Below are 21,806 nucleotides of genomic sequence, written 5' to 3'. Positions count from 1 at the left end.
GGCTGGGAACCCGCATTTACTTTTAACATATTGGTTACTCATTACTATGTCAATTAATTCCATAATGATGTAAATTTTTGCTGATGGTGTGTTGGAGCTTTCAATTGACTGGGATGATGCTCTGCTGGCTCTGTCATCAGACCAGAGAGGGTATACCTAAGAAGCCGTTGAACTTGACGGGACAATAAGATGCTGGACTCTATGTTTGGTATACGCTTGCAATGGGGAAATCTCAACTGAACTTGAGCTGTGGTTATGCAACAAGGTGGAGGAATCCACCATGGTGGGAGGGTTTGGGGAGGGGTGGGGAGAACCCAAGTATCTATGTAACTGTGTCACATAATACAATGTAATTACTGAAGTTAAATAATAAATAATTAAAAAAAAAAAAACAATTAGTCTGTGTATATCATTGCCATCACGTGAGCAGTTGCTTCATTTGAAATGCTTTAATCTACTATGATGACAAATTTCTTTTCATCTTGCAAGACTCACCTTGTGGGGTAAAGGACTATTTGATTATTGCTGTCTTCCCCCCCAGAGAAACAGATTTTTCCATTTTGGGGGCTACCTGAGTACAGATTTTTCTACTGTACCTATGCCATTGGAACCATAATTATTTCTTTATATGTCTATCCCCTTAGTTCCTACACTATATGGAACCATCTTTTAAATCATTCATATCAACAAGCCTCACTTTAGTCAATGATTAGAGTCCCTGCAAAGTTATAGGCACTAGGCTGTAGAGAGTGCAATTAAAATTGGTTTTTCTACAGATGATGCCTGGTTTGAGCTTTTAAGAGAGTAATTAGCCAGGTTAAACAGGGCAGTGGGTAGGAACAGGTGAGAGTATGCAAAGCAGTAGCCAGAGAGGCAGGGAAGTGTTAAATAGGGGAGATGTTTGCCCTAAAAATGGGACTAGAGAGGAGGGCATCAAGAGGCAGTTTGGCAGTGCAAGAGAAATGACGTGAGAGGGACAGTTAGGCATGTAACAGATTTCTAATTTTTATAATTAACAAATTGTAAATGACAAAATAGTAAAACGCTTAGATACTGTTTTCAGTATTAGTTCATAGCTATATTGGCACTGGAGATAATTCTCTAACTGCTGTAGGGAGGATAAACTCGAAGATGAGTCTTAAACTGAATAAATGTTTCCAGAAATATGTAGGATATAAAATTATCAGTGCCAGGAATAGAAGAGATTCTTGCTAGAGAAATAAATGTACGAATCTGAATTTGTGGAAGGCTGTACTCACTACTTCAAAAATGATCCAAAACAAAAAAGTGAAATGATTTCCATTAATTTTTGGTGTTGTTTATGTTTTCTAAGTCTTTCTGTTTTGTGTATGCCTGTATTAAGAAAAGGCATTCTTGGAGCTACCACACTCATGAATAAATAATCACAAACAAAGCACCCCTATAAATCGATAAGTTTGAATTAATATCTTATAGTGACTACTCTAGAATACAACTGCAAATTTCTATAAAATATGTTAGTTATATATGTAAAGAGAAAACAGGAACTAGTTGCAAACTATCACATTCGGCTTGTTAGACCGGACCATGTGACGAACTGAGACACTGTGCTAAGATACTTCATAACGTGTTAACATTTTGCCATATTTGCTTCATACGTCAGTATGTATTATGTGAGACAGTCATCGTGATGGGAACCTGCATCTCCATAATACAGTGCCAGCTCAAGTCTTGACTACTTGTCCAATCCAGCTTTCTGCTAGTGCATCTTGGGGCGCAGATGGTGATGGGTCAGTCCCACAATGTTGGCTAGCTCATGGATTTTAAGGGTATTTGAAGGAGTGAATTAAAAGATGGAAGATTTCTCTCTTACTTCCTGTACTTCTCTCTTTTTCATATAGATGTAAACAAACATTTTACAATAATTATGCACCACAGTGTTGGGTGCATTAGAAAACTTGGAGTTTTAAAAAATATGAAGAATAGAATAAATTGTATGAAGACTTTAAATACAATAAAACGATATTTCTTCAACACATGAATATTTTCAGAATCTTTTTAATAAATACCGGATAACCATAGTCAACTACTGTGAAGAAAAAAAGATAGTTGAGTGATTTAGTTATTTTCATATTAAAATATGATGAATCTAAGATTATTCTAGACCCAAGGAGGACAGAGTGCCATTAGACAAGAATCAATAGAGGAAAATGTTTTTCTTTATCAACAAAATTGTGTGGTTAAAATGTTTTAAGAGAAGTGTAATGAAGAAACAAGAAAAAATAGAAGTAGAACTTCACACGTTATTTCCTCATCAAGAATTCATTTATCATTTGACATCCCCTAACCCTGTTCAGGGTTTAAAATGGTGATTCTAAATGGAGATCTGAGAATCTCTGGAATTTTAGATTTCTTTAGGGGAATAAGGGATTAAGTAATATTAAATTTTATTTGCCACCTTTCCACTCATTCTTCTGGAAGTATACAGGGGATTTTTCAAAGATATAGCACATCAGAATGCCAGGAGCTCCAGCGATTAATCAGCAATGGTTCTAACGGCAAATGAAATGGATAGGTTTGTACAACAGTGTTTGAAATTGTTCAGTTTTCATTCCTAATACAATAAATGCCAGTTAAGTAGACTTAGAAACGAAACTCTTTGTAATAACTCCTAATAGTGTAAAAGAACTTATAAGGTCAAAACATTCAGAATCACTGTTTTTACAAATTCAGTCCGTCAGATATTCACTAAGGAATAATTATTTTCCCCATTTAAATTATGAAGTAATTAAAATACAATTGAAATGTTAGCAAATATTGCTTCCTTCAAATCAAAGAACTGAATTTCACAGTACTATAAAATATTGAAAATACAATCTTAGTTTCTTCGTCAAACTCTCTAAATCCCTCTCAAGGGTAGGGATTTTGAGTTGGGAATCTCAGATATCAAAACACCGAAGTAGAAACATAGGATTATTAAGACTGGGAGCACCTCAAGTATTTTCACTTACCTCATTCCAGATTTAAATTTCATCACAGAACTTACCTGATCGGGATATTTGTAAAGCATTGTCATCTTCCCCGTTATTTAGAGCAGGATTTTTCTTTTCAATGTTAGTCTGAATGGACATTTAAATAAGATGATTAATAATGTATATTTCATGTATCATGTAATTCAAAATTCAGGATAAAAAGGCAAATGAATTACCGTCAAATAAAGGTCTGTGCTCAAAGACTCTACAAAGCATAAGAGACAGAATCAGTTATGTATACACATGACAAAGCCAATCACACACAGAAACACAGCTGCAACTGAGCAAAGTCTTCACGTTTGCTTGGAGAAAGCATTACTGTAGGATTGGGTTGTTCTGCTTTGTTTTTGTTTTCTTTTTATTTACGACAGCAAGTGACAAAAAAGTGCATTGAAGGAAAAGGAACATAAGCTTCATAAAACATGTCGAAATTTCAAAAGCAAAACCGCCTCCAGTGAGTGAAACTAGCAGAAGTGTGCATGTGCCCAGGTGACTAGCCTGAATCTTGACAAGACCAATTATGTTTGATCTGAGAAGCAGAGCATGACCCCGAGAAGGTGAATGTGAAAGTTGAAGGTGGACAACAGCATTTCTTTACTGCGATATGTTATAATCACTGAAATTATCATACTGGCAATATTTATCAATGTTTCTCAATGTGTTCTGTAATTTAGGAAGACATAGTTAAGACGGTGAATGCATAATTGATACCTCAGCAGACAAATACCTCTGAATTGCTCAAGAAATGAACTCTACACTGTCTTCTAAAATTAATTTGGTTTAGTATATTGTATTACTCTCTAAAAGGATTTTTATGGGAGGGGACAGTGCAGTGGAATATCAGGTTAATCCACCACCTGCACATGACAGTATCCTGTATGGACATCAATTCCAGTCCCAGCTGCTCCACTTCCAATCCAGCACCTTGATGATGGCCTGAAAAAGCAGACAGAATGTCCCAGGTCCTTAGGACCCTGCATTCATGGGAGGCTGGGAAGAGCTGCTGGCTCCCAGCTCTGGATCAGTTTAGCTCTGGACTTTGCAGCCATTTGGGGATTGAACCAGTAGATGAAAAATCTCTCTCTCTCTCTCTCTCTCTCTCTCTCTCTCTGTCTGTCTCTCTGTCTCTCTCTCTGTCTCTCTCTCTCTGTCTCTCCCACTCTCCCTCCCAAGATCTTCCTGTCTCCTTTTTAATATATGGTAGGAACACTAGTAGTAATTCACTTACCTGGTTTATTCTTTGCAAGCATTTTGGATCTCTGTTCTTCATAATCCAGAATGAGCTGGCGATTAGTCCTACATTCAAAAGAGGTACCGAAATTTTACATAATTAGTAATACGAAAACAATTTACCAAATGTATTAAATTCTTAAGAGGACTTCAGATAATATACAATATCGGAACTTCATATAATCCCAATATGCCTCAGACTTTTATTTTCCTAATCTTGAAATTAAGAAAAAGTAACCAGATGCTCTTATGAATTGAGGGTACTATCTCTTACTAAACTGACGAGTACTAACTTGACATAATAAAGAACACCATGAGCTAAGAAGTCCCAGCTCTGTAATCAATAGCTATTTGTTCTTAGATAACTTACTTCTCTTAGCTTCAAATTCTTTTGAAAAAGTAAGTATTTGGAGGGCTGGCACAGTGGTGATCAAGTTAATCCTCTATCTGCACTGCCGGCATTTCATATGGGCTCTGATTCGAATGCCAGCCGTTCCACTTCCAATCCAGATCCATGCTGATATCCTGGGAAAGCAGTGAGGGATGTCCCATGTCCTTGGATCCCATCCACTCACATGGGAGACTCAGAAGAAGCTTCCTGCTCCTTGTTTTTAGACTGGTCCAACTCTGGTCATTGTGGCCATTTGGGAAGTGAACCAGGAAATGGCAGATCTACCTATCTTGCCCTCTCTACGTATTTTTAAAAATAGTTTTAAAAATACTTATTTTTAAAATAAATATTTTTTAAAATAAACATTTTTTTTAAATATTTTGAAAATAATAAGTATGTTTCAAGAGAGATAGGTTGGTATTGAAGCAGCTGGACTCACACAGGAGCTCATAAGGGATGTCAATGTTGCAAACAGCAGCTTAACTTGCTGTGCCACAAAGCTAGCACTGGTTGTCAGTTTGTCTCAGAAGCTTTATTGTTCAAGGTATTTCAGTTATTTAGTAATTTTTGACTAAATTTAATTCAAAACATCCCATTAATTGAGATAGAGTACCATCCCCTCTTTGAGGTAACTCAGCACAGAGAACTAGAGACATCAAGGCATGAACTGGAATATTGCTATTCCTTCTCCTCTTACTCAAAACGCTCGATCAGTACACCTTGTTAGAATCCTGTTTAGTCTTCACGTTCAGCTCCAACGGACTGAGGACACGGGTGCCTACCCTTAGAAACTGATGAGTTATGGATGGGGCTCACCTCTTTTCCATCTAAAAAATTACATATCTACATTCAGAATATTCTGATGAGTGCCACAATTCAAACATTTAAGAGAATTTGAGGTACAAATCGAATACTCAGTATGGAAGGGTTTTGTGAACACAGAAAATAGATTATATCTGGCACTCATACAAGTTGACTGCCACTCTAGGAAAAACCAACAAACCAAAGGTGGTACACTCAGGAGATACGAAATGATCTCGGGGTACAAACCTGGTGGCAAACAAGAAGGGAAATTACTGTTTCCTACAACACTTTCTTATGTTCTGGGGCTAACGTAAGATTTTCAAGGTGAGAAAAAGGGTCAGTATTTTTGGTGTGCAGGAAAACCAAGAGACTCGGCTGCAAGAGCAGAGTACTTCTGCTTGGAGGACAATAGCTTCATTGTTAAGGTGAATTAATAAACACTGTTAACATTGAAGTGGATGTGAGGATCCACACTGAAACTGGAAGACCTGGATGAGTAAGAGCTCCTTGCTGACAGTGGCCATCACCACCATTCTCCTGCAGGAGCCATTTCAATGGCAACCCTGCAGCCACAGAAACCACAAAATGAAATGCCCTTTGCCACGTTCCTTCTTGCTTCTGGAATCAGGGTTGCCGTTGTTGGACTTGTGGAATGCCCAGTCTGTGTATTCCTCGCTTCTCAAATGATTTTATCTGGTCCTACAAATGCAACTGTGAGTAGAACTCACAATTCAATAAATGTACAGAAGGCTAGTTTTTACATTAGTAATTTTGTATGTCCCTTGAATAATGTCATAAATATCCAAATGGCACTGAGCAGAAAAACGATTGCCCAATCCTGCCTCAAAGTCTTAGAAGATTTAAGAGGTAGGAGATATCTCTCCCTGAAAGTATGATACTTCCTAGAACTAAACATCTCAATACCCACCTAAGTAATTTGAAGCATCAAAAATGTGACAATATTTAGATTCCATGTACTGGTGTTATCCATGGGATGAAATGTACAATATAAGAATCAATAAAGACCCACACATTCCTGAGCTGAAGAATCTAGAACCCACTGTTTGGTTTCTAAGTGAACCAAATCCCTGTCATTTCAAAAAGTACAATGTTTTACCTGACACATAACATGTAGTAGTTATAATTACTTTGGCCTTCAACTTAATATTGACTAGCGTTTCAGTAGGAACACTTACATATTAAACGTCACAAGAGCAAACTTCTCTGCAGGCCATCCATTCATGCTTTGACAAGAGGCATCAATGCCTTTTTGCAGAAGAAGCCTCACTATCTTGGTTGATCTATACTGTGCAGCCAGCATGAGAGCCGTCCTAGGAGTAGAGACATAACTTCATGCTTAAAAACTTTAATAAAGTGACTTAAAGAGCAATGTGACATATGTTACCAATTTCATATCTTGCTGGTCTCTATAGAATTGACCACATACATGTACTAATAGGCCACTTGGGAGCCCGAATGTTCATGTTTATAATTTACAAGACTAGATGAAAAGGACCAAAAACATGCCTTTTTTCTCAATAGGGGTAATTCCACAGAAGTGGCCCATTTAACATCCATTAATGAATAAGAACTCTGCCAAGGTTACTTTTCTGAAGTGGGTCAATTTTTTTTTAAGATTTATTTATTTTTATTGTAAAGTCAGATATACAAAGAGGAGAGACAGAGAGGAAGATCTTCCGTCCACTGATTTACTCCCCAGGTGGTCACAATGGCCAGAGCTGAACTGATCCAAGGCCAGGAGCCCAGAGTTTCTTCTGAGTCTCCCATGAAGGTGGAGGGTCCCAAGGCTTTGGGCCGTCCTTGACTGCTTTCCCAGGCAACAATCAGGGATCTAGAAGGGAAGTGGGGCTGCTGGGACACAAACTGATGCCAGTATGGGATCATAGCAAGCGGAAGGCAAGAATTTTAGCCACTAGACTACAGCACCAGGCCTGAAGTGGGTTACATTTTAAATAGCAAATATTCACTAATTTGTTGTAACTCAAAATCATCTAAAGTCAGGATAAGTAAAAGTTAATTGTAGGCTGAAGATGATAATATTAAATATAATGGAGATAATACTAGTGGTAGTTTTACTTAACTGTGCTAAACAAACAAACAAAACAAAACAAAACAAAAACCCTCCAGGTACTAAAGTGAATGCTACCTATATGTATTTTTATTCACTTCCAATCACTCATGAATGTTCATATCAGTTAACACTTGGTAATAAATAATGCCCTCAAAGTCCCCCCATATACTTTACTAGGTAGGACACAAAGAACAATTACTCTTCACTATGGTATTGAAAATTTCCCTGCACACCCCTCCTAAAACTGTTCTGCTCTTCAATCATTAACATATGGCTTGTTAGTGTTATAAGCCTGTTTGGACTATCCTAAAATTCACGAAGTTCAGTAAAAATCACACTTGAATACTATAAGCTGCTAAATATAAATATGAAGAAAAAAATGACACAAGACAGCTGAATAGTACCCTATAATCATTTTAAGGTTTATAGCAGTTGGTTATGTATAAACTAAAATTGAGATGTCAATGAAGTAGTTACAGGATGTGGTTAAGAACTTGCATTTTCTAACACATTGGTCACTCAGTACCATGTCAATTAACTTGATGATATTGTGAATTTCCATGTTTCTTCCTGTTGTTGAATTTGTGTTGTGGCTTTTCATTGGAGGGAATGATATTCTGCCAGCTCTACTTTCAGATCAAGGATGATCTCCCAATGAAACTGTTGGATTTATCTGGACAATGAGATGCTGGACTCTGCATGGTCCATGCCCACAATGATGGAATTATGACTGGTTATGAGCTCTACTGCTGTAACAATATAGAGGAAATCAATATGGGGGGAGGGCTTGGGGGAATCCCAGAGCCTATGGAACTGTGTCATAAAATGAAATTTTTTAAAAATGATGAAACAAACAAGCAAAAATAGTCCCATACCTAGTACTAGGCATAGTGTGCCTTTTCTCTTTATAACTCATCTATAACTGGTCTTCATTAAAAGAAAAGTTTATCCAGCTGAAATTGTTCTTCCTTCCTGTGCTGTATACCAATTAAATGTAGAAAAAAATCAGGGGCAATTATTTAACCCAGCCATTAAGACACCAGTTAAGATACCCACATTCTATATTGAAATATGTGCATTTCCAGCTCCAGCTCTGACCCCAGCTTCTTGCTTCCTCAGGCTAATGAACACAGAAGGGATGGCTCAAGCAACTGGACTCCTGCCACCCATATGAAAGAACCAGATGGTGTTCCACACTCCCAGCTTCAGCTTAGTCAGAGCTCTTCTAGAATCTGGAGAGTGAATAAATGTGTATGTCTCTCTCCCTCTCTCTTGTCGCTCTTTAAAATATTTTTTTATTGGAAAGGCAGAATTAGAGAGGAAAGACAGAGAAAAGATCTTCCGCACATTGGTTCACTTCCCAAATGGCAACGATGACTACAGCTGTGTCAATCCAAAGATAGGAGTGAACAGTCTCATTCAGGTCTCCCGTGCAGTGCCCTAAGACATGGGGTTGTCCTTCACTGCTCTCTCAGACCTAACACAGGGAGCTGGATCAGAAATGTAGCATATGAGAGCCCAGCACTTATACGTGGAAGATGAACAAATTGAGTCATTGCACTGGCCCTCTCTGTCTATTAAATGAATGCATTTAAAAATAAATAAAACTATCAAAATACACTGTAAAAATTAAAAAAAAAACTGATGCAATGACAGTATCTGATAATAGTAATTTACAACTAGGGATAACCTATCAGTATTATTCAAAGAAAATAACTAGAAACAGTCATCAAATGGACTGGCTGATTTCATCTCCAGCTTTAACATTCTCAAAAATATGTGAAAGGAGATTAAAACTTGTAAAAGGATTAAGAAGCTCAATAATACATAAAGTAAACAAAAAGTATATGCACTATAAAACTAACAAACTAAAGTGAACCTTCTGAAATATGATTCTATGTTCTTAAAAAGCTACACTGAAATATCAGCCAATACAATATAAGAATTGATTCCTACCACATATTGGTCTTCTTATTGCTTAGTCTAAATAATTGCTTTTCTTAACCGATGATTTGCAATTTATACTACACACCAATAATTATAAGTTAATCTGCTGGTTACTTATTTTTTCTGACAAGTGGTTTTTGTTACTCTTGGACTTAACAAAAAAAAAAAAGAAATGACTTATACCGTCTAATGTTATCAACAGCATGAATATTGGCTCCTTTCTGTATTAAAAATTCTGCCATGTCCTCACCATCTTCATATATTGCAAGTAAAAGTGGTGTGAAGCCATCCTGTAAAAACAATTTAAGATTCACCAAATTACATGTTTCTCAACAAAACTGAAGGCCTTATACTCAAGCATATCATCATCCATAGGGAAAATAAAAGTGTTGGTCATATCCTTGCCATGGTTTCACATGCGCTACTCCTTTGGGAAAAGATCCTCTCGTCTGCCTCATCACACAAACCACAACTGCCTCAATAACTTACATGCGCCACTTGAGGCATCCAGGACTCCCTGTTCTGAGTCTTGACCATAGCGTATGAAGATCATCTCATTGTCCCTCATCTCAACCTGGTTTTATCTCTAATGCTCCAAGCCCTATGACACAGTAGTAAAGCTCTAGGTATTTTTACCCTTATCTTCATTTATAATTTGTATTAGTCTCTTGGGGATGTTAAAGATGTTTCTCATTCTGCCCTTCTTTTTCTGCTTCCTCCTTGTCTTTGTTCCTTAAAAATAAAATTAATAGTTAAAAACATAAAGAAGTAAGATTTTTGGTTTTCTAAATTTTTCCTTTATATAGATTATGAATAATCACACTCCATTAGAATATTTATAAAAGTGCCCCCCACACAAAAAAAATGGAGTTGTAAATTCAAATAGGCGTGGAAGCAAAGCAGGTGACCTGAGGAAGTAAAATAGCAGGGTGTGGAAGATAGCAGACAGGAGAGAACATGACCTGTAAAAACGGGAGAAACCTCTGCACAGCAGACCAAACAGCTTGATGGGCTCAAAGGAAATCAGAAATTTGAATGATTTCTGCCTGCAAATCCTAAATTTATACATGCTAACACAACTGATGAGGAAAACTAAACATATGCTTAGGCCATACTAGGAAGCAGTCATCATTGTAAGCTCTTCTAACACCAACCAATCTCAATCATCATTTGAAACTTAAACAAGAAAAAGGAAAAGGTAGGAGAATTATTTCTGAAACTGCATTTAACTTTCCCATGCAGAGGCAGATCCGAGACTAGCAAAGTCAAAATCCAACTGGCTTTATTATTTCTGAGCTCTTTTTCACCCACCTTCCCAATGAGACGTTCTAGACTATAGAACAGACCCCATCTACACAGCTGTGTCTATCAGGCTAGAATAATGCCTGGTAACTATTTGGATCTCCCAGTTGTTGGCTCATTAATCACCACTTTTTCACTCCCAGTCTGGTTTCCATATAATCTTCTCCTAAAATTGATCAAAATGCAAGATTTGCAACCCTCTTTGCAAAACTCAAAATCATTCAACCTAGAATAGAAGAAAGCTTTTTATTCACATGTCATCAGAAAAAAGCAATAAAAAAAAAAAAAAGTGTTCTCTTAGGATTTCTCTGGATGACTTCATATCCAAATTGGCCAGTTCCTGCCTGTTCATTCCTGTTCTCGGTTGCCCCCTTCTTATGACTTGCCATTGAATAATTCTTTTTCTTTTCCATCAAAATAATCATTTAGAAACTTTCATTTCATGAGTTCTGTAACATGTTGTAACATTAACTGTAACATGCTTCTTTTTTTTTTTTAAGATTTTTTTTTATTGGAAAGGCAAATTTACAGAGAGAAGGAGAGACAAAGATCTTCCATTTGTTGGTTCCCTCCCCAAATGGCCACAATGGCCAGAGCTGAGCCAATCCTAAGCCAGGAGCTGCTTCTGACTCTCCCATGTGGAGACAGGGTCCAAAAGCCTTGGGTCATCCTTCACTGTTTTTCTCAGGCCACAAGCAGGCAGCTGCATGGGAAGTGGAGCAGCAGGGACACAAATCAGCACCCATACGTTATTCCAGCACTTGCAAGGTGAGGATTTAGACTTTAAACCATTGTGCCAAGCCCCCTGGGTTATTACTGAAAGCAAAGACTGTACCCAAGACAAATTTTGCTGCCCTGTTATTTTCCACTATTAAAAAAAGGAGTTAAAAAATCTTTAACAAAGTTTTAAAGTTTTATATTTAAAATTTTTCGTGTATTCATAAATATTAGCCATTAGTGCCTGTAAGATGGTTGTATTCTCTAACATTCCTTTAAAAATATGTCTGAGTGATCTCTTAGACTAGTATTTCAAAATATTTCCATTCAAGAAATGATGATCAAAAGGAAAACTAACTTTATATACAACTACATAAAAAGGAATGTATTTCAAACATGTAAACAGTGGAGTTGGTTTGTCCCTACCTTGTTCCTCCCTTCCATGTTTGCACTGTGTATGAGCAATTGGTTCGCTATTCTGACATTATCACAGTAGGCTGCAAAATGGAGGGCTGTGTTGCCATTCTCATCCGTAACATTTGGGTCAGCCCCGTGAGAGAGCAGAAGACTGGCACACTTTGCTTCATGGCACTGGACAGCCTGTCAGGAATGCGCCAAGAAATAGTGTGTAAAAGCTAAGAACACAAACATTGCACAAGTTTCACCAATTTGTTGCGCATGAATGAGATTCAATTCATTTTTATTCTAAGTATTTACACAATATCCATCTCATGTTAAACTGAAGGCTAGTGCATACCTTCATGAGAGGTGTCATGTTGTCATTGTCAACGGCATTGATCATGCATTTTCTCTCCAGAAGCAGTGTCACCACTTCTGGCTGGCCTTCGGCACAAGCCAGGTGCAGAGCAGTCCTGTGAAAGGGAGAGGGCTTGTTAGGAAACGATAGTGGACAACCCCAAAACAACTATTCCTGTATTCATCAACTTTAGATGTTATTCTCCTACTTCTCAAACAGTTGTTTTTCTTCTGAAGCAAATGCATTATCTGTGAAGTTCTACATACTCACTAAGCTACTGAAAGAACAAACTTTTAAAGGGAAAGAGCATGGCCTTTGCATTCAACACAATTCCGCAGCCAGGATACCAACCAGCACCCATATGGGATCCCAGCACATGCTAGGCAAGGACTTCTGCTACTAGGCTACTGTGCCAAGCCCAAGAGTTCACTATTTTTAAAGAAAATACTGTGAAATGATAGTTTGCAGTAACATTCATCTATACCTGCTATTTTTTATTTTCATAGGTTTACATCTAAGATAAAATAGTTAATCTATAATCATCACATAGGTTAAAAAATCTATGGGTGATAAAATGTATAATGAGAGGCATACATGATAAAGCAAACACAGATTAAAAGATCTTCACAATGACTCAATGGTCAATTCTCACTTTACAAGCGTCAGTATCCCATACGGGTGCTGGTTCACATCCCAGCTGCTCCACTTCCCTCCCAGTTCCTTGCGTGTGTTCTGGAAAAGCAGGAGATGATGGCCCAAGTCCTTGGGACTCTGCACCCACATGGGAGACCTGGAAGAAGCTCCTGGCTTTAGGTTGGCTCAGCTCCAGCCATTGTGGCCAATTGGGGGAATGAAAGAGCAGATGGAAGATCTTTCTCTCTGTATCTCCTTCCCTCTGTAAATCTGATCTGCCCTTCCAATAAAAATAAATAAATCTTAAAAAAAAAACTTTACTTTCAAAGAGAGCAAAGTTTGGAAAATAATACTGCCCTCACACACACACATATATGCACACCAGATGAATAGAAAGTAGGAAGTTTTTATTTGTGCAAGATTCATATTGTGTTCTGCCCTGAGATTATTTCATTAGTAATTCTCTTTAGAAGGAAAGGGACAAAAGAGAGGGAATATGAGAGAGAGAAATGGAATATCATTATATTCTCAGAACTATATCTATAAACTTTATTGGACCTGCCAAAAAGAGGAAAAATTTAAAATATATATGTTTTTACTAGAACGTTTGCTTATTTTCTTTATCAAAATCACATATAATTATATAGAACCCACCAGGAACACAATTTATCCAATATGACATTTTTCTTGGCTAGAAGGCCATACTCTGTGTGTATACATTGTGAAACTGACTTTTTTCTCACTTGATACACCTGTTTATATTTTTGCATGTCCACATAATCTGTATCTGTACCACCTTCAAGGGCCGTGTATTATCACAAGTATGGGTACAGTGTCATTTACCTGTAAAATCGTAATACGGAATCTTCTTATTGCTATTTTATTTTTTGAAAGTCAGAGAGGTACAGAAAGTTTTTCCTCTTGCTGGTTCACTCCCCATATTTTCACTAACGCTAGAGCAGGACCAGGTGAAGCCAGGAACTGGGAATTCCTCCCAGTGGGTGAGACCCATGTTGACTCCCAAGCTCATTACCAGAGCTGTATTAGAAGTTTAGAGCAGCCAAGGCATCAACCAGTCACTTGACATACAGGATGCTTGTGCACAAGCTGTGGCTGAGGCCATTGCACCGCACAAGGCAGGCCTCCTTGAGTTCTACCTGTTTGTTTTCACTGACTTGTACTTTTCATATCCATTTTTCCATGTTGGGAATATTTTCTGATTTCCTTTCTTCACTTTAAAAAAATGTGCATGATTTCTACTTTTTTTTTCTAAAGGAGATTCAGAGAGGTTTACCGCCTACTGATTCACCACACAAAACATTAATAGAGCCAAAGCTTAGCCAGGCTTAAGTGTGAAGCCATAAATTCCTTATGGGTCTTCTATGTGTGTGTGACAGGAATGCAAGAACTTGAATCACTATCTATTGCCTTTCATGCTACGAAATAGCAGGAAACTGGATCTTATAAGAAAGCAGGACTCCATCCCAGGAAAATACAGTGGAGTATGTCCCAAGTGGTAACTTGCTGTGCCACAAGTCCACACTTTGATGATGCTGTTGGGAGCATTGACGGGAAGAAAACTGTATTTCTTAAGCATATGAAAGTATAGCATAATTGACATACAGAGGGTATACACAATTTTTAAATATGACACAGTACTTCACCACTAAATGTTTTTAACTGAAAAGTCATAATCTAAACTTTAAGCAGAGATATAAACATCACTGCACTTCATCTTCACAGACTTTGTGAACAGAAAACATTATTTCATTGTTCTTTTAAATTCTTCCCTTACCAAGTAGCTGAAATAATTTTTCTATTCCTATGTGTTACTTCAAGATTCATCAAAAGTACTCTGTTCAATTTCAAAGACTTTGGTTTTATTCTAATTTATTTTGAAGAATATTCTACAAAATTTTCATCTGAGATATAAGTGCTGTAAATATTTATGTTTGTTGTTAACTTTTTCCTGAAAGTTGCAGCACATTTTTTTTTTTTATCTCTGAGGCTAAGAATTTAATACATTATGGTCTATTGTTATCACAGCAGTAAAACAAAGTTGGGCCCAGCGTGATATTTTAGTGGCTAAATCCTCACCTAACACCTGTCAGGATCCCATATGGCACCGGTTTGTATCCAGGCTGCTCCGCTTTCCTTCCAGCTCCTTACTTGTGGCCTGGGAAAGCAATAGAGGACAGACCATAGCCTTGAGACCCTGCACCTGCATTGGCGACCCAGAAGTAGCTCCTGGCTTCGGATTGGCTCAGATCTGGCCACTGCAGCCACCTGGGGAGTGAATGACCAAATGGAAGATCTTTCTGTGTCTTTCCTCTGTGTACATCTGATTTTCCATTAAAAAACATAAATCTTCTTTTTAAAAAAAAGTTATGTGCTGCAACTAAAAAATTAAAACTTTGATATTTTTATTTGGGTCATGTAAAATGTTAAAACTTCACAATTTGGGGCCAGCATCGTTGTATAGCAAATTCTCTGCCTGAAGTACCAGTGTCTTATATGAGTTCAAGTCCTGGCTGCTCCACTTTGGACACAGCTCTCTGCTAATAACCTGCCTTTCTTCCTTCCTTCCATCCCTTCTTCTTTTTCATCCTCCTCTTCTTCTTCTTTCTCCTTCTATTTTATTTTTAATTTTAGGATACAATTCTATAGGCTCTGGAATTTCCCTTACCCCCTGCCTAAATCCCCTCCCCCAACACATTTCCCCCATATCATTACAGTAGTATAGTCATTCATTAGCAGTATTAAGTCCACCATTCTGCTGTTTAAGTGTACCCTGACATTGCAGGTACAGACAATGGCAGATAGTCCAGCAACCTATTGTCAAGATATATCCAACAGTTTCATTGGACGTCCATCTTTGATTCTGAAGTAGAGATGCATACTGCATTGTACCTTCACGTGTGGATATGACAGTCTCCATTACACAGCTACTCTACATTTTCTTAAATAAAAAGCCATAAAAAGAAGTCAAGAACTGGAACAAAGTTTAAAAATTTTATAACACCATGGAGTTATATATCATGCTACCAAATAACCAATGTGTCGATGAAGAAATGAAAAACAAAAAACCTTGGAGAAAATGATGCTACTGTGTGATCTATGAGTTAGTGAAGGATTCAATAAGAGAAAATAAACTATTTTGAAGAAGTGAAACTTAAAAAAAATCGAAACCAATGAGTTGCAGCAAAAACAGTATTGAAAGTGCTATTGATATGATTTACATGAAGGTTGCCTTATATCAGAGAGAACATATGATATTTGTCCTTTTGGGATTGACTTATTTCACTGAGTGAGATGGTCTCTAGACCATTTGATTGCAAATGATGGAATATCATTCTTTTTAATGGTTGAGTAGTATTCCATTGAGTAGATGCATCACGGTTTCTTTATTCACTCCTCTTTTGAAGGCCATCTGGGTTATTTCTGTGTCTTTGCTATTGTAGATGGTTCTGCAGCTATTTCTCATATGCAGCTTTCATTTCCTTTAGCTATATTCCTAGGATCAGAATAGTTGGGTCATATGACAGGTTTATTTGCAGTTCTCTAAGTACTCTGCATACTGACTTGCCTAGTGGCTGTACTAGCCTTCACGCCCACCAACAGTGAAGGAGGGTACCTTTCTCCCCACATCCAGAAGCCTTGTGAGCTCACCAGTGGATGGAAGGGGTGTGTGTGTGTCTCCTTTTCTCTGACTCCGCTTTTCAAAAATACATAAATCTTTTAAAAAATACACAATTTGGTTTAAAAAGAAAATAGTTCGCCTGTTTAACACACCACCATCAATATTTTCACCTGGGATCTTTCAGTCAAACACAATAATACACAGGGGGGCAAGGGATAGTCGATTTTCCTGCAAGAATTTCAGCCCAGAAGCGATAAATTACTGAAATGCTTTCATTATGCCCTTTCCCATACCATCTGCCATAATATGGTTTTGAACACGCGGGTAGTAAAGATAAACTGCTTCAGAGAATTAGCTGTGTTGGTTAAATCCCTTTAAATGGCTCAGTAAGCACTCTCTAAAGAGTGTTTTTGAGTGAAGGGCACTCAGGGGAACCCGGTCGTGGGCACCTGCTGGCAGCCAGGTCCAGCCCTGAGAGGAGCGCCTCGCACGCCCTGCTACCTGTTCTTCTTGTCTCGGTCGTTCACTCTGCTTTTCCGCAGCAGCAGGAGGTACTGAACTGCAGCCACGTCCCCTTGGCTGGCGGCTCTGTGGATCTTCCTCAGGTCCTTGGGTCGGACGCGGTAGCCGAACTGAGACTCCAGCCCGTCCTGGCCCCGCACCGAGGACTGCAGGAGCCCAGGGTGCTTCCCGGATGCCCAAGACACCATCCTCCTCATCTCCGAGGCAGCTGGCGGCTTTCCGCCACTTCCAGAGCGCGACTACAGAAAACAACTGGTCCGACCACCATGTTGCTCCGGCGGGCTCCGAGGTCGCCCGTCCTCTGGCGCCGAATAACGTAACCTAGCAACGCCACTGTACACATTCGGCGGCTCGTGCTTCCGGGGGCCACGGTGCCGCACATGCGCACAGAGGCCCGCGGGTGCTCAGTGCGCATGTGTAAAAGCCAGTAAGGCAATCACGCTGAATACCGTGGAGCTTGCTACCCGTGATGAGGTAATCCCCTCACAGATATACGCTGTATGTTGTGTCCCATATACAAAAGTTACATATTGCTCAAATTCCATTTTCTGTATTTCACACACACGCAAACCTCCGTATCTTCGCTGTGAATGTTAAATGGTGTTGGAAATGCGGAGGATGGTGTGAGTACCACAGTACTTCACGGTGGAATGTGTTCTGGTGTTCCACAAGACAGCAGGCTGATTGTAGACAAGTATAATTGATTTATGCTTTGTGGCTATCGGTTGGAATACTGCACCGAACCAAAAAAAAAAAAAATTCGATATTTCGTGTCCGTCCAAAATTGGGGGGAGGGGGGGAAATTCAGTGAGATTTTGGGACATTGTGGGAAAGTAAACCACCAAGGCTTGTGGGAGTGTCAGAGTAGTACGGAGACACAAGATAGCGAAGGCCTGTTTCTCAGGTACAAGCCTGTCTTGATTTATTTAGTTTATTCTCCTTCCTCAGTTTTTTGATCCTGCTCTGTCTGCGGTGGAAATGAGCAGATGCAAGGACAAACAGTTGTTTTTGTGTTTCAGGGATAAGGGCAGTGTGGCTTTCAGGACAAACGTAATAAGAAATCAACACACATCTTCCAGAAGAAACCCAAGGGTAATACTGCATTTTGGCCCACTTTCTCTTTATAGTTTCTTTACTCTGCATTATACCTTTTATCTGCACAATAGAATCTTTCATCATGATTTGTCTTCGAACATGTTGGAACTCTTAAGAACTGGTTTTCGTTGATGTCATTTAATTTAACAGATGTACACTTATCCCAGATGTTCCATTTTCTGGCATTAAGTAACAATGCTGCTTTCTTTACCTTGAGTTTTTAGATACTTTTTTTTTCTGGTTTGGAGTTTTTTTTTTTTTTTTTTTTTTTTTTATTATTTAACTTCATAGATGGGTTTTGTTTTTTAATCCAGTCTACTAATTCATGACGTTTGATTGAGCTTAAGCCATTTATATTCAGAGTTTAATATACATGGGTGTTACTTTGGTCCTGTCATTTTAGGAATGGGTTGTTCATTGGTTTAGTCTTCTGTTGTCATTTTACTGGGATGTCCTTCCCATTTACCTTTGGTTTTGGTAGGTGCTATTCCTCTTCTCTGTGAAGAGAACATCTTTACATATCATTTGTAGGGCAGGTTTGGAAGAGGCAAATTCTTTTAGCTTTTCTTTACTGGGGAATAATTTTATTTCATTTTCAAAGACAAAGCTTTGCTGGATATGTTATCCTGGGCCAACAATTTTTTTCTTTTAGAATCTGGAATATGTCACTCCATTCTCTTCTTGCCTGTAGAGTTTCCTGGGAGAGGTCTCCTGTGAGCTTAATTGGCATTCCTTTATATCTCAACTGATTTTTTTCACGTGCACATTTAAGGATCTTTTCCTTATGTTCAATTGAAGAGAGCTTGATTATCATGTGTCTTGGTGAAGATCTCTTTTGATCAAGCTGTTGGGAGTTCTGTGCCCCTCCTGGATCTTGTTTCCCAATTCTTTCTCCAGACTAGGGAAATTTTCCTTTATTATTTCATTAAATACATTTGCAAACTCAGCTTCTCTTTCTGCACCTTTTGGGACTCCCATAACTCTTATATTTGGCCTCTTAATAGTGTCTTTCAATTCTTGAATACTTTTTTTTGGCCTGATCCAGCTTTTTGTTTGTTTCCCCTGATGACAGGAAATATCTTCCAATTCTGAGATTCTTTCTTCTGCTTGATTCATTCTATTTTGGAGACTCTCCACTGTACTCTTAATTTGCTCTACTGTGTTCTTAATTTCTGATATACCAGCCTTGATTTGCTTTATTGCTTCCTTAAATTCTTTGAATTCTTGTATGTGCTTCTCATTGTTGATCAGAATCTTTAAAATGTGTTTTATGGATTCTGTGTGCCCCATTTTCTCGATTTCTTCCTCAGTGAACTCTGAGGTTGGCATAGGATTTTGCTCCTTAGCAGGGGAGTTTTCAGTAATATTCATTGTGCTTTTGTCTCTTCTTTTGCTCTTGATCATTGCACTTCTGGTTAGCAGAGTCTTCTCCTTGGGGCAGTTTTCTAAGTTGTGTCACCCACAGGTCTACAATGCGATTTTACTTATTGCGGTTGTTACACAGCTTCTTGCTTGCAGCCACTTGTGCCACAACCTCCAGCGAGTTCCAGGTCTGGGTTCTTATGTTAGATTTCCACCGTGGTCTCCACAGCCCTAGCTCTTGTCTCACCACTCTCCACCTCCTTTGCTCCCATGCTGAGGCTGCACTGTTGTCTCTGTAACCTTTCTCCCACTTCCGGTTGGAGCAGGTCCCAGGATTAGAGAGACACCAGGTGTCCTATATAATTAGGTTGTTGGTGGTGCTGATCTTGTCGGAACCTGTTGGACTTTAGGTCTGGGTGCCACATGGACCTATTTTGACTGGTATGCTGTCACAGTCAGTATTAATTTCCTGTGGGACCAGTGCAATCACGGACCTCAGCAAGTTCTTGCGGGTGCCCCAAGGATGAGACATTCCCTCCTATGCACGAGTTCCATTAATATTTTGTGTGATATATATAATGATTCCTAAAGATATATATATGTACATTTTGCTACATATATATGTGTGTGTGTGTGTGTATATATATATATATATATATATATATATATATATGTATGTATTCTTTAGGAATCATTAATAATGGCTGGGAAATTAGGGGGCAATGGGATATATGAAAATGGGTATCACAATGCAGTTAGTGGAGCTAATGGGCTTTGGGATCCCACAGAACAGTGGGGAGAACTACAGTCTGTGATAACCAAAATAATAATATACCGGTAGACTGGCATAATCACTGTATGGTGTTTATACCTGTTGGGATAGTGTGAAGTACCCCATTAGCACACAGATACTTCATTTCTATACTTTTTGAGAAAAAAAAAATCAATGGGACAAGCCTGAGTGTTGGAATATCTGGAGAAAGAAAAACACACATCTGTGGAAACAAAGTTTCTGCACTCAATAAGGACCAGGGTAACGAGGAACATCAAGATGTGGAAAGCCTTGTACCTGAGGAAATTACTCCCCAAAACCTCCTCTAAATTTCTTTATGCTTCACTTTATTCCCCTTCCTCAATCTCCTGAAATTTATCAGATGCAATGACAAGAGGCTGTTGTCTCAACTACGGAGATCACAGCAGTGTGCCCAGTGCACAGTGGTGAGGAAACATCAATGCATGCTCTCCCGAATGCTTTACTGCCTGCCTCCTACCACTTCCCTCTGCCCCAGCCTCATCTTCACTATCACTTTAGTTCTTGCCCCCGTTTTCTCCAGGAAACTCTTTAATCAACTCATGGTTTATTTTGCAATATGCTGTAACATCTGAGAACTTGTTTTTAAATGTTGCTCATTTTTTTTAAAAGATTTATTTATTTTATTACAAAGTCAGATATACAGAGAGGAGGAGAGACAGAGAGGAAGATCTTCCGTCCAATGATTCACTCCCCAAGTGAGCCGCAATGGCCAGTGCGCGCCGATCTGAAGCCAGGAACCAGGAGCCTCTTCCAGGTCTCCCACACGGGTGCAGGGTCCCAAAGCATTGGGCCATCTTCAACTGCCTTCCCAGGCCACAAGCAGGGAGCTGGATGGGAAGTGGAGCTGCCAGGATTAGAACCGGCGCCCATATGGGATCCTGGGGCGTTCAAGGCGAGAACTTTAGCCACTAGGCCATGGTGCCGGGCCAATGTTGCTCATTTATACCAAGCAATGCATCTCTTTGACGTTAGGTAAAAATGCTATCTTCTCTTGCCTTACGTTCTGAATGAAATTCTTTTACCTTAAATTCGTAAGTGAAAACTATGGTAATAAATATTACGTATTGTGTGTTCCCCACACCTCAGTCTCTGTGCACACTTATTTACATACATCATCCTACTTCATTAAAAAAACATATTTTCATCTGGAAGAATAGTAGTCTTTCACAGCTATAGGCAACTGCCTAGATTGCCTGGTACCTAGGCAAGTGTTATACTGCTGGGAGAAAAGCAGGAAACAGTTGGCAGGCATCCTGGATGTGATTAATGCCAACTCTGTATTAACCATACCAGTGTGCCAGCCTCTTCTGCTTTTTAAAAATATCCGGGAGGAGGAGGCAGAGCATCCACTGTGCTACTATGGGCAGACGGGGCTACCCCACCACCATCATCACCGCCATGAGTACATGGGATAGCATGCATTGCTAGGGGCTGGAGGACTGGGAGCAGGTTGGAGCAGGAACCACTGAGGGCTTGTTTGTAATATAAA

At 38.9% G+C, this 21,806-nt stretch overlaps 1 protein-coding gene across 2 annotated transcripts in view; it reads right to left on the bottom strand.

The window, feature by feature from the left end:
- Window positions 1-17,367, bottom strand: part of LOC105942025 (putative ankyrin repeat domain-containing protein 19) — a 30,803-nt gene extending 13,436 nt beyond the window's left edge. Inside the window, exons 1-6 of one of the 2 annotated variants that reach the window (XM_058669555.1) lie at window positions 17,026-17,367; window positions 12,252-12,366; window positions 11,921-12,094; window positions 9,659-9,765; window positions 6,633-6,767; window positions 4,240-4,307 (exon numbers count right to left, since the gene is read on the bottom strand). In XM_058669555.1, the coding sequence (XP_058525538.1) occupies window positions 4,240-4,307; window positions 6,633-6,767; window positions 9,659-9,765; window positions 11,921-12,094; window positions 12,252-12,366; window positions 17,026-17,243 (817 nt within the window). In that variant the 5' untranslated portion in view covers window positions 17,244-17,367. The remainder of the gene's footprint in view (window positions 1-4,239; window positions 4,308-6,632; window positions 6,768-9,658; window positions 9,766-11,920; window positions 12,095-12,251; window positions 12,367-17,025) is intronic. The other variant, XM_058669556.1, reaches the window with a different exon arrangement.
- Window positions 17,368-21,806: the final 4,439 nt, after the last annotated feature.

Source organism: Ochotona princeps, chromosome 10 (genome assembly GCF_030435755.1).
Source record: "Ochotona princeps isolate mOchPri1 chromosome 10, mOchPri1.hap1, whole genome shotgun sequence".
Taxonomy (NCBI): domain Eukaryota; kingdom Metazoa; phylum Chordata; class Mammalia; order Lagomorpha; family Ochotonidae; genus Ochotona; species Ochotona princeps.
The sequence above is the reverse complement of the archived record's forward strand: the minus strand, read 5'-3'. Positions and strand labels throughout refer to the sequence as shown.